General features: G+C 45.2%; 1 protein-coding gene across 1 annotated transcript in view; it reads left to right on the top strand.

Moving 5' to 3' along the window:
• Positions 1–13,622, top strand: part of hcn4 (hyperpolarization activated cyclic nucleotide-gated potassium channel 4) — a 46,649-nt gene continuing 33,027 nt past the window's right edge. Inside the window, exons 1-2 of the mRNA XM_029846663.1 lie at positions 1–1,462; positions 12,973–13,396. Coding sequence (XP_029702523.1) covers positions 783–1,462; positions 12,973–13,396 — 1,104 coding nt within the window. The 5' untranslated portion in view covers positions 1–782. The remainder of the gene's footprint in view (positions 1,463–12,972; positions 13,397–13,622) is intronic.

Below are 13,622 nucleotides of genomic sequence, written 5' to 3'. Positions count from 1 at the left end.
GGGAGCTTCTTCGCTTCGACCTGCGTGCGCAAATTACGCAGTGGATCAAATCGATAATGGAGGTGACTTCAGCAGGTTTCAGTGGGGGGGGAGCCCTGCCGCGAAGGTAACCCAGGTTTTCCCATCGTTTACCTGTAGCCTCAACTCAAGAAAACAGGGGAGCGTTTTAAGAATGGGGAGAGCATTTCCCTTTAAACAAGGTGGGCCGAGCTTATTTGCAGTTCTCGCTCCTATGGCAACCCAATAGCTCATCATCATGAATATTCAGAATTTGCCAAAACGCACCGTGACTGTGGTTCACTGATGCCAGCGGTGCGTGGAACGCTCCACTGTGTTTTTGCGTTGTCTGCAGGCGACCGGCAAGACCTCCCCAATAAACGCGCATCCCTCGTCGTTCGCGACCTTTCCCTCGTCCCTGCACGACAGTTCTTCTGCACGTCTCTCACATGTCACGCTAAGGTGACTTTCAGGCAGTTTTTTTTTTTCCTCCCACTTTTGCGCACGATGACGGAGCGGCACAAAGGCAAACGCCGGGAACGCGGTAGCCATGCGGGCTGTGCGTGAGGACACATGCGAACTGTCAGGTACTCCGCTCGCTCATCTGTCTGAGGAGAGCCACGGCGGTCCGTGTCATGTGCAGAAGGATTCCAGGGATTCAGATTAGCTCCAGACTGATCACACTCACAGGCAGATAGGGAGCGCGGGGCTGGTGGCGGCACCCGCGACAATTCAGCTTCACAATTTCATGTGTTGAATTTTCATCACCGTGTCTCAGTGTCACAATGGACAGGCTGCACTCGTCCATGCGTAAAAGGCTCTACAGTTTGCCACAGCACATCGGGCACAAAGCATCCATCATGAGCGAAGGAGAAGACGCAGACAAGGACACCAGGAGGAAGAGTATCAGGATGAAGCCTCTGCCGTCGCCGACCTCTGCTGGGAGCTGCAAAGGCATTGGGGAGACCAAAAGTGGCGAGTCTGGGATCATGGAGACGGATATAGGGAGACCGATGAAGACCAGTTCGAACGGGGATTGTCGGAGATTTCGAGGCAGCCTCTCGTCCATCACCAGTCGGCATGTGCACGAGTCGGACTCGGCGGAGGAGAGGCGTCTCATCACCGAGGGGGACGTCACCCCCAGCGAGGAGAGCCCCCTGGGTGCCATCGGCGACGGGCCGCCCGAACAAGGCGCGCAAGGGGCCGGCGGTGGCGGCGGCACCCAAAAAGACTCCCCGGACCAGCAGCCGGGGTTTGTAAAGTTGGATGGCATCGATCAAATTCTCCCGGACGACGAGAGATTATATCAGGCTGGCTTCATGCACAGACAGTTTGGAGCGATGCTGCAACCGGGGGTCAACAAGTTCTCCCTGAGGATGTTTGGGAGCGAGAAGGCGGTCGAGCGGGAGCAAGAACGGGTTAAATCGGCGGGGTTTTGGATAATTCACCCGTACAGTGATTTCAGGTAAATGCAGACACCTCACACCGCACGCGCTCCGATCAACGAACGGGTCCGTGGGACGCGTCACGTTAACGTCACAGGCCCAGATGTTTTCATCTGGCACTTTGCTCACGTATTTCCTCTCCTGAATGAAATGGCGTCAAACCCAAAACTTTAATTGTAATAAACTCTATTCTGCTTAACAGTCATACACAGGTAAACCAAGTGTATTTAGTGTCACGGATCAGTTAAAAGCTTTTACATTAGATTCTCTGTCTTGTCATGAACTACCCTCGTAAATAGGCCAGATTTCCAAATTTGTTATTCTCCTAAATGCTGTTCCTTTGCATGAATATGCTTCAGAAACCAATCTGTGCTTTTCCTTGAGAGACTGTGCAATGGAGATGATTTTTCTGTCATTTAGTGGAGCAATCCACAATGTGCACTCACTCTCCTTTAATACAAAATATCTTGTGGCATAAATAATCATTGACTCTGATTAAAAGCTGGAGTTCTCCTTCTAACAGCTGCTGTCTGATGTGTGCCTTTAATAGTGTTGCCAGGCCTTCTGTCAAACTTTGCATGTAACGCTGAATACACAAAGTGAGTGCCAGCGCCGGTTCATATTCCTGTCTTTGTTCATGTCCTTGAGTTTGTAATTGAACATATTTCTGCGAATCAGCCAAATGGATGCTCCCGTCTCACACAAACAAGATTTGAATTAAAGGCCTTGTCCTTTTGGCTTTAGGCAAATTGGGAGGCTCCTTCTACATTTCTCATTAGTTGAATTAAACCAATCAGCGAATGCAAATGACACCTCACGCACATGACACACGTCAGGAAGGCCAAAGAGATAAAGAAACAGGGACAGCTTGAGCGTGAGAAATAAGTGTGTGGACATGTTTCTAGTTTGGCCACATAAACTATCGTTATATTAACCGAAACAAAAAGGAGGAATGAACACAATCACATCCAGTTCAAATTGGTTCTTTTAACTATTTCCTGTCATGTAACTGATGTTATGAGTCAAAGGCCCAGATGGAAAAGGTTAATCGGGGTCTTTTTTGCATCAGAAAAACAACCCATTCATCATTTTATGCTTTTTACTCAAGACGTTTAGATCAACTACCAGCAACTGTCATGTTTTTGAGGAAACAATTGAATGAGGAACCAACCTAAATGATTATTAAATTATTATTATTAGTGGGACGTTTTCCATTTTTGTTCTGCTGCTCCCAGCTGGTTCTATTTTCTTTGACCCTCCCTCCTCCCGCTTACTCACTGGTTTTACATGTTGACACCAAAGGAGAGTTGGGGCTTCGTTCTGGTGCTAAAAAGTCAGAGAGTTGGCTTTGAGCAAGGCACTGAAGCAGGGACTCACACTCAAGGCGAGTGCACTCACGTAAAAAGTCACAGGGAACAAAATACGTGAGGAAATGAGGTCAGACCTACTTGTTCGGTCTGAGACGGGACACTAATTCTAACCAAAATTAAGGAACAAACACCATTATTAATGAAAAAGGGCAGAGAAATACCAAAGATGAGAGTCAGGACAAGGTGACTGGAATTAAAGCCCTCAGAGAGATGAACAGGACCTTTTATTGGGCCATGAAGAGGAGAAGGGTCTCTGACGAGATGTCCCCATCCCATGGCTGCATCAAAGCTTCGGCGCCATAAGCTCAAATTAGAGTGTCACAAGAAATCACATACTCATCACTGCGCCGGAATTCAGTGAAATCTGCCCTTGTCAAGTATTGTATAATGCTAAGAAGCAAGGGAGGAGCAATATCTTGCAAGGGGAAAAGACGGATTAAAAACGGCATCATAATCCAATCTGCTGCCTCGTTTCCAGATCCAAAGCCGAACGATCTCCTTTGATTCAGACCGAGCAGCTCTGTCCGTGAGCAGATGTGGTCACTTAACTGGGGAGTGAAATCTACAAGCGTCCCCCCCCCCCCCTCCCCTTCCCCCACCGACTTTTAAATAAGATGGTGGTTATTGCTGTCTCTGACCACGGAATATCTGCAGGCCTTTGGGAAGGGATTGGTGAAAAATACAATTGATGCTTACTTTCCTGACCACCCCGCCTTGCTTTGTCCTGCCCCCGTCGGACAGCTGCGTCGCTAGCTTACTTTTTCGCGAGCGCTCCATCCTGGAAATGTGACATTTCACCTTTTAAGCCGTTCCGAGACCCAAACATGCCGTTTTTTTTCTGCACTCCTGAACATTGTATTATGCTCCCGATGGCCAAATAGATGGGAAATATCTCAATTCCTATGTAGACAACGGGCACCGTTGCCTTTGTGTATATTCTATCAGCATTGTGCGGAATCCTAGCAAGCGTCGCGCAGCAATATTAGAATGCAGCCCTCTGATCGTCAAGTGCCTTTTAATTATCTTGTGATTCAAAGCCCAGAGGACACATCTGTTGGAAAGGCTTCCACATTTCCCTGGCGGAATAGAAAAGGAAATTTCACACATTAAAACTTTGACGTGAAGGGTCTATTAATCCCTCCTTTCTCCTTCTGAATTTTGTTAGCAACACTATCAGAGAGGGGGGGGGGGTCGGCTGTCCACTAGTTTCTGTCAATCAGTTAAATCCCTTTGCGACACAAAGGTGAATCCTTCCATTCCGGCTGCAAAGCTCACTTTTTCTCCAGGAGCCCTTTATTCCTCACAGCACAGCTTGTTCTGTTTTTTTCCCCTCGCAAGACACTTATGAACACGGAGGCAAAAATAAACCACCAAAAAGGCATCTTGCGATTTTGACATTTTCCTTTCGCTGGAAACACATTAAAGAAAAGTAGAGCGCGCGTAGTTTCAAGTGGGGTAATGGTTTTGACGACGCAAAGCGTGTTCAACAGGGAAACCTTCCAGCTTCAGAAGCTCTGATTTCTTGACTCTTTGTCCTCCGTCCACGCTTTGTTTCAGTCAGGTGGATTATAGTTGATTTGGGACAACACTGTCTTATTGATTTGCTTGGGCCCTGCGGGGGGTCGGACTCTCGGTCGCAGGATTTGTTGAAAAATCAGATGAAGAATCATGCGCATCTGCAACGAGGGCGAGCTCGGTCCTTTTGAAAGAGTGAAGGTGAGATTGCTGAGGGAATGTAAAGTCTGAGTAAACACGCTTTATTGCCGTGAATCTCAATAAAACACGTTTGATTTTATGTGATAGTAGTTTTGACACTAAATAGGATGAACGACACTCTGCTGCTATCCGCCTGCGTTAAATAATTCCCCCTTTAATTTAGAGAGGGTAAAACACGGGGATTACAGATGGTTCTGGCCAGGCCTGGAAGTGAGGTAATCAAAATAGACTGCTGCACTCATCCACGAATATGAGGAGCCAAGAGATTATTACAGTACAATTTATTTAATGGAGGGAGCCCGGGGGGGACGTGCGTGGCTGCTGGGTGGAAGGTTGACTGTCATCGTCGGGGAATGATTGAACAGCGCCATGTGACCTCACAAATAGGTGGGAGTGTGTAGATGGTACACGTGAGTCCAACTGTAAAACAACAGGCTTTTTTAAAGCATGTACTACAGCACCAGAGCGGAGTTTCCCCATGGTAACGCAGTGGTCATCTTTATCAAGTGGACATTATATCCATTTTAGTAATGGGACGTTCCTGGCAGCAGTGTTGTTGTTGTTGTTGTTGTTAAGGGATGCCTCCCCCCCAGCTGGAGATGTTTGATGAATTTTGGTCACCTGACAAATGTACTGCTTCCCTTCCGGCTCTGCCGTCACATGCTCCGCAACATCAATCTGTGATCTCTGCAGGCGGATGCACAGCGCCAGTCAACCGAGAACCATCTCCCATTTTCTCTCTCTCCTTTAACACTTCCGAGTGTCACGTTTATTTATGTTTCCGCTGGACGGATGCTGTTGTCCCAAAAGACCAGCGTGTTTAATATGCCTCAGAATGCAGCAGGGTCGTTTGGAGAGAGATCCGGTTAATCTGAAAATGATTAGAGCCCGGTCACGTTTGAAGGGCTCTCTGCTTTACTGAGACCCTTCCATGTTTCACCTTCTGATGGTTCCACGTTGTTTACCTGCTCTGTACGTTCAGTGCAACAGTCCGATCCATCGCGATCTTCATCTGTCCGCTTGCAGAAGCTGACGCAGGCTCGCAGGTCACATGAGGATTTGTGACGCACACGTTTGAATTGAAAGTGGAGAAGGACAGGGATGCACACTACGGAGCTAAAGCAGATAATGAACTGGGAAGAACTGAAACCGCTGCCATGCGTCTTTTAGCCAGGGTGGTTGTGCCTGCTATAAATCTTAATATGATAGTTTTAGCTTTAATTCCAGCCTGACATTTCACATGTAATCACCGCTGGTCCACAACAATTAACATCAACTCAAGTTATGTAGGCGTAATCACCCAAGTGGGCATTCCTAAAGCTGATCCTGGGTGATTCAGCCTTCTCATAACCTGACTGAAGAGCACATTTCTTATTCCTTATTTTCAATAACTGCAGTGTCATGGGTGAATTATTAAATAAAAAGGAAAAAAATGAACACAAGAAACATTTTTCCTGGGGGTATTCAAGCAAGCACATCTGGCTTGATTTAATGGGAATTTTATGATGATACGAATTAACAATCAAGACTGTAAAATCAACTCCTATTTTCAAGGCGTTGTCTTTGATCAGTCAGCGTCCACGCACACTCTTCTCATGCTTATGCTTACATGTTTGTTCCTCAGTTTGTTTTTGCCTTATTAGACGGCGGAGGGAGAGCTGGGATCATTTAAACGACACGCTCACATTAGGAGGCTCGTGGCAGCATCATTGTTTTGACCTGGGAAAAATGAAACTCGGACATCCTGAAGCTCTGTCCCCGTGCGCCTGGCGAAGGTCAAAACAGATCCCAGTATTAATTGGAAACCACGTTGTGGCCACCGTCCGTCCTTGGGCCGACCAAAAGCATTTTGCTGAGGATATTTTATTTCATGTTTTGCCCCTGAAATGACGTCTCAATCACAATTTGTTTAATATAGTAACCAAATTTAAGATCCCCCAGGTTGACCTCTCAAGGCTGTTCATTCCTCCATCCCCATGTTCTGCTGTGTCTGGTACAGGTTGACCTTTCCAGCCCTGCGCGCGTCCCAGGTGGATTCTTACACCTCCTGTCTCACTGAAATTGGATTGGTTTTTTTCTTTTTTCTTTTTTTCCCATCAGCCTAGATAAAATGACCAAGATGTCAAACCGGCGCTGATATGCTGCCGCACGATGTGAGAAACACCAGATTAAATAGCACTTTAACCGCAATAAAGGGGACTGGCTGTTACAATGAATGTCAATCCTATAAAATGTACAGTCAATCAGTCAAATGCGTGAGTTGCGCACTTTCAGGTGACTTGGCTAGCAACGGCAGAGGTGGATTAAAGACATTAAGTAAAAGGATTTTATATCTGATAGTAATTTCTCTGCATAATTTAACCAACAACATGAACGTACAGCCCAATAAAATAATATTTTACAAAACCTGAAACCTTTTTACATGATTTTCAAAACATTTCAGGAAATGCATTTGCAGTAATGGGAGACAAAAACCTTAGATTTGGTCATTTCTTGGTAATGTATTTGGTTTGTTTCAATGTGTGTTCTGTGTTTCCTTTTTTCTGAATGACAGATGCATCTCATGGTCTTTTCCCCCTGCTGCTCAAGCACATGGTTCAGCATTTACAACGCAGGAATGTGTCATTTTGATCTGGAAGAAATCCACAGGAGCGACATCTCACACCTGCCACTATTACTACTATTACTCCTCATGTCATAATATGTAGTTAGTTCTTTAGTTAACAACATGTTATTTGTCTTTAATGGTGCCACTGAGCACCGGGGTTCACACTGTATGGTTGTGCAGAAGCTCAGGACGGTGGGGTTTCCACTTAGAGCACCAGAGATAAGTGCGCTGAATAAGGAACTCTGTGTGTGTCTGGCCTGATTCACAGGAAATACTTCCCTGGATCAATGTGTTTGGCCTGGCCCTGCCACATGCTGGGTGTCTAGAAGACTCAGAGAAATGGCTGGATTATGAGTCGCAGAATGGCTGAGACTGTTCCCGCTTCTCTGCTGTCAAAAGGGTGTTGGCGCTGGAGGGGGGGCTCCTGATTTATTTTTACCATTGCCATAACGTGTCCTTTTCGTGGCCCGCGTTCACGTCGGCATTCAGGCGCCACGATCTCGTGTGCGTTAATCTGATGCCGACCTCACGTAGCGTGCAAACAAAAAGGCATGAAGCTCTATCACGAGAAAGGGAAAAACAATCAGATAAGCTGCATCTCTCCTCTTGATCCGGGCGTGAGTGGATTTCTTTGGTTTTAATTCTGCATTAATTGAACTTCATTGTATTTTATTTCTCAAAATATTAGATGGTGCTGGTCCTCTTTTCTGCCCAAACATGATCATACCAGGCATGAGAGGTTCTTCTTTCTATCCCCTCATTTTGTCTTTTGTTGCCCCTTGACCTTGGATTGGTTTGATGACAGAGAGACAGAGCGAGAGAGACAACGCGAGAGAATTTCGTTGTAGCTGCTCCATTTACTGATTGCAGCACCTGAAGTGGTGAAGATAATGGCTGATGCAGCCCAGCGCAAGGGCAGGAGGTGATGGCACCGTGTGCGACCAGCGTCTGGTGTTATGGACAGTAGAGAGAGAGTAAGGCCACTGTGCCTCTCTCTCTCTCTCTCTCTCTCTCTTTCTCTCTTTCTGTCTATCTTTGGCTGTCTTGTCCATCAGAGCAGCGTCCGGCCGAGAGAGACGCTGGACCGTGTTCGTTCCACCACGCTCTGCCACCGGCTGACAGGAGACCCTTCTGACATGACCCTGAGGACCGTGCAGGAGATAACAAGGCATCATGATAAAACACAGATGCAATTAGTGGCAGGATGACAGTGAGCAACACTGGAGTGCAGATCTTGGCACGTTGCAGAACAAGTGCATGTTGCTGGCACTGGCTGCAGAGCTCTCTGTCCTCTACATGTCCAGGTTGTCGTCTTTCCATGATTTTCCAACTGGGGAGATATTTTGTTTGCGTCTATATGTATGCCATTGCTCTAAGAGCACTGCTAGCCGGTAGCGCTTGTACAGGATTCTCAGCAGGGCTATCGTGACCAAGGGTATGTAGCCACTAGTGATAGAATGGCGACAGCATCAGGACAAAACACTGTAAGTGGCTTCAAATCTTTCTTCTCAATTGGTTCCTTTGATTAGCTCTGGACAGTCTGCAAAGTGGCATCAGATGGTTTCAGCGCGCGCTCTTCAGCGCGCACTTCTGAGATATCCAGACTGGGCTTACATGAACGAGGAGGTCTGGGACAAAATCTCCATCATTTTGAGACTGGCGCAGCAGAGATTTTCATGTCTCATTGGCCAAATTATTTTTAGATAAATCAGAGATAACCGTGATTATAAGAACGCATCACTTTTTATAGTATCATCTGGCAGATGGAGAGGACATGAAAAAAAAACTCTCCTCTAGATCCAAAGCCTCCTCTGCATTATATGATGGGCAAGAAAATACTCCTAATATTAAATGACCCACAATTTTCTCAGACAGGATGTGATGAAAAATTACTGACATTAATCATTTCTGATATATGGTCAGTAAAAAATATAAGCTTTGATTGCTCTTTTAGGCGCATTGATCTTATGGACTCAGACCTGTACGTGTTTATGACCCATCAGCTGATATAGACAGCTTTAAAGGTAAATTGGGGAAAAAAGAACCATGTCCTACCATAATAATAGTTGTAATCTTATTTATAGATCTCTTTTAGCACTGTTCAGTAAGGTTAGCGCCTTTCAGTTGTGTTTTATTTTGTCTACTCTACCCTCTGCAGATATTTAGCAAATCCCCCTGTTTCCCCGTAGCCTGAGGTTGTGGAGATTTGCCTCTCCCTCCGCTGAAATCTTCTTAGCCTAGGTTTGATAAAACGGCGCATCTCGCCTAAATATAGCCGCCTTCGACTGCACAGCCCTAGTGTCAGTGATGTGCTCGCAGTGTGCCTGCTGGCTGCGCTCGGCAAAGACAGCAACATCACGACAGTTCACCAGAGCAAGTGACAACAAAAATAGGATTAACCCCTTTAACCTGATGTTTTTTAACCCTCAATCACACTCCTTTGTTTTAAAATCACTTTACTGCACTCCTATTGCACATCAGTCCTTTTTTTTTAAGAAAGCAGAGATCCATGAATATGTGAGCGGCTTCGCTGTGCTTGTACTTGTTGTTTTTGTCAAGTTTATTCATGGTTCTAATCATATAGAAGCATTTATCCTTCATCGCCGGGCCGACTCGACTTGTACCCACATTATGCTCGGACGGGCCGTCCCCGAACTGCAGAGAGGAAACACCGACTGTTGTCCTGCTGTTCCCATTCAGTCAGAATCAAGGGGCCAGTAGGAAATGTTCTGTGTCACTTGTACCTGACATGACAGGTGATCTGTTCTCGTGCTAGGCCATCACTCTCCCAGCATGGTAGCAAGCAGACACGTCTGCAGGAGGGATGGAAACACCTGCACGCACGTGCAAGCAAATACGCACGTGCACTCCAGCACCAATGGGGTCCATTCTTTTGTCCTCTGAGCCTCCTTAATTTTAATACCCTGAAATTTAAATGTGAGCCCATCTTGGGCCTTTGTGCTAGCTCCTGCAGTCCTTTTCAGGTAGCCCGGCTGGCAGGGTGAGGAGAATGAAAGAGGCTTATCATGTAGTCTGAAACACTCTGAGTGTGAGAACATGTTCCTCCTGCCCCTGGTCGTCCCACTGGAGAGCAGAATGGACTGTGGATTTGTCAGTCTACAGTCAGGAAAATGTCAAGGTTTCCTTCATCACAACCTGCTATAGGAGCAGAATAGATTGGGTGTGATTTATTGTACAGTTTCTTTGCTCCTGTGTCACTTGTGTATGTGCTGTATTACTTCTGCCTTCTATGTAAGCTTGATTAATATCTGCTTGCAAAACTAAGAGATTGGCATTAAAAAGGCTAACAGATTTTTGCTAACAGATGACGTTAGATGACGATCTGTTTTTTAAAAAAAAAAAAAAAAGGAATTCTTTGGCTTTGCCTGGCAGGACACCCTTTAGTTTAATCGTTTAATGGTTCAGTGGTGGGAAACGGAGGGTAAACCAACCCAGTTATTACCTAATACTGACCCTACATTCAGATGATAAATTCCCAGATTAAAAACAGAGCTTCTATAGGAGGAATAAATCTTTTTTTTTTTTTTTACAGAGTTAAATACATAAGTGTAACAGTTTTGTTTCACACGAAATAAACAAAATCATACTTGCAAACTGGCATCTGATCGAGTAGAATGGTAATTTTTTTTCTATGAAAGTGGAGTTATGAGATACATTACATTGAGATTTAGGAAATAAAAAAAGAAATAAATAAATCTGTATTTATAGAACAATCTTCTGCTATGTTGGGGTCCCTGTGCATAATAAAACACAGTAAATGGATCCCTGCTATCTTTAGGTCGCCATTAGGAGGCAACCACAAGAGTGAAGAGTGAAAAGAAGAAGACATGCACATACACGCGCACACGTGCATAAATACATGCATGTAAAATCACAGAGCACACAGATCCTCCTGCAGGCCCTCAAGAACTCCACTCCTTCCCCACTCATTTCATCCACTATTTTAGTGAATTGTCTATTACACATGCATATTAAGATGCATTTTCAATGAGTCAACAGCAGCTGCCCTTAATCTTATCAATCCCCACTCCCCGTATGACAAACGAGGCTTACTCAAACAGGTGGCATCAGCAGCGGCTCTGTTCTGAGAGAGTGACATTCAGGGGTGTTAAACAGCATTCTGGCTTTCTAGGATAATGCTGTGGACCCTTTAGCACTCCTTTATTCTTTATTTCACTCTATTTTCCCATATCGCTTATTTGTTTGTAGAGATTTGTCTGCATTTCTCGGGAGCTGACTGCTACCATAAAATAATGATGTGGTCCAGACACGTGAAGTCGATCAGTTAGGTGCAATCGTTTGTTTGAGGTGATTGAGCAAGGTTCTAATATGAGAAAAAAACATGTTTTTAAGCAATAGATTCTATGTGGAAATGCTTTTGTTCAAGTAGCAGCGGCCAGAAGTAATAATGATTCCATTCGGGCTGATAATGGCGCTAACTGTAATTGCGTCTGTGTGGCTTTTGTGCTTGACTCCTGTGTCTGGATTTGTCTGTATTTAAACAACCAACAATGTTAAGTGGCATCCACACGAAAGGATGTGTGCTTTGAACGGGCTCTCGGTCCGGCCAGCATTTGAAACATCAAGATCACGCCGTGAGGAGCCACGGCGTTTGTGTTTCCGCTGTTTTCCTTGTCTTCATGGGCTTAACGTAGGCAAATGCGACGGAAGCGATATCTGTGTGAAGATAACTCCACTTGACAAAAAGTTGGAGGTCGATGCTGTTTTACTTTGAAGAATTCCAATTGCTGTTTCCTCTGTGTGCTTGTGCCTGTGTGAGCTGCCACGAAGCGGAGACGCGCCGCAATGATGCGTGCATGCGTACGCGGGCAAACGTGGGAAACGCCTGTGTTCACAGATTATTTGACCTCTAAATTCAACCAACTGGGACAAAATAAAACATCGGTGATGTCGTCTGCTGTGCCTTTAGTTTTCATAATGCCTTCTGGGATCGTCACGCTCAGAGAAAACAAATAAAGACTCAAAGTATTATCTGTGGCTGAGTCTACACCTGTTAGAGAGAGACGTTCCCTGTCTTTGTCTCTGAACGTTCCATCCATCCATCCATCCATCCATCCATCCATCCATCCGTCCATCCATCCAAAAAGCAGAACTTCAAGAAGAAAAAATAAACATCCTGGACAAATCTTTGTTGAAAGACCTGGACCGCACCATCTTGTGTTCATATGATCTTCACTCTGTCTTCTAAACATTTATTAAAATTTGATTTTGACTTTTGCGCTTAGTTTGAGCACATGACCAGATTGTTGTAGCGTTGCTAGCCTTACTGGCTGCACCAATAAAGTGCGCGATAATGGTTAACGTTGCAGGTAGACTTGACGGGAACAACAGATCTCATTACTAAGCCAGCAGTGCAATTTATATCCAAAGTTACCATCTCAAAAGATAAATGAGGCCACCGCACACTTTGTGATTAATGATTAACCCCTGCTGACCTTAAAGCTCTGATATACTGTTCCACAAATGGCTTGAACATCATCTGGTATCTGGTGAGCAGACACAAACACAATATGTTGTTATGTTGTCCACTGTGCAGCTAGCTAACATCAATGTTGCTAGACTGGGTGGGTTTCTGCCCAATCGGATCAAGTTGGCTTGAAAAAACAGAAGCCAGAACCATAAAAATCTTTTTTTTAAATTGTTATACCAAGTAAACAGATATATGTATATCATCCTTTGATTATTGATATTAAGATCTTAAATTATATGAATATGATGTATTATTAATATTGCGAAATAATCTGCTGTAGCACCATTTTGTGACCCGTCTTTCTCCATTTGGCTGTTCATGCAGGTTTTATTGGGATTTGACCATGTTGCTGCTGATGGTGGGTAATCTCATCATCATACCTGTGGGCATCACATTCTTCAAGGACGAGCACACGCCCCCCTGGATCGTGTTCAACGTGGTCTCGGACACTTTCTTCCTCATGGACCTGGTCCTCAATTTCAGGACGGGCATTGTCAAGGAGGACAACACGGAGATCATCCTGGATCCGCAACAGATCAAGATCAAGTACCTGCGGAGTTGGTTCGTGGTGGACTTCATCTCTTCTATCCCCGTGGACTACATCTTCCTCATCGTGGAGACGCGCATCGACTCGGACTTCTATAAAACGGCGCGCGCCTTGCGGATTGTCCGGTTTACAAAGATTCTCAGCTTGCTGCGACTGCTGCGGCTCTCCAGGCTCATTCGCTACATCCACCAGTGGGAAGAGGTACGAACGTGTTGTTACGATGCCGCTTTTGTTTGACATATTATATAAGGCAACCAGATTTTGAGATCTGGGTTAACGTGAACAGAGAAAACACTTTGATTTTCTGACAAATTGACAGATTCATTCATTTAAGTTAGCTCTGCACAATTATTGCAACCAATTATCATCCGAATGTGTCGCCATGCTGAGGCGCTGCTGCGTGGATGGTTGCAGAACGCTTCCCCCT

Source organism: Takifugu rubripes, chromosome 13 (genome assembly GCF_901000725.2).
Source record: "Takifugu rubripes chromosome 13, fTakRub1.2, whole genome shotgun sequence".
In the NCBI taxonomy this organism is placed as follows: Eukaryota; Metazoa; Chordata; class Actinopteri; order Tetraodontiformes; family Tetraodontidae; genus Takifugu; species Takifugu rubripes.
The sequence above is the reverse complement of the archived record's forward strand: the minus strand, read 5'-3'. Positions and strand labels throughout refer to the sequence as shown.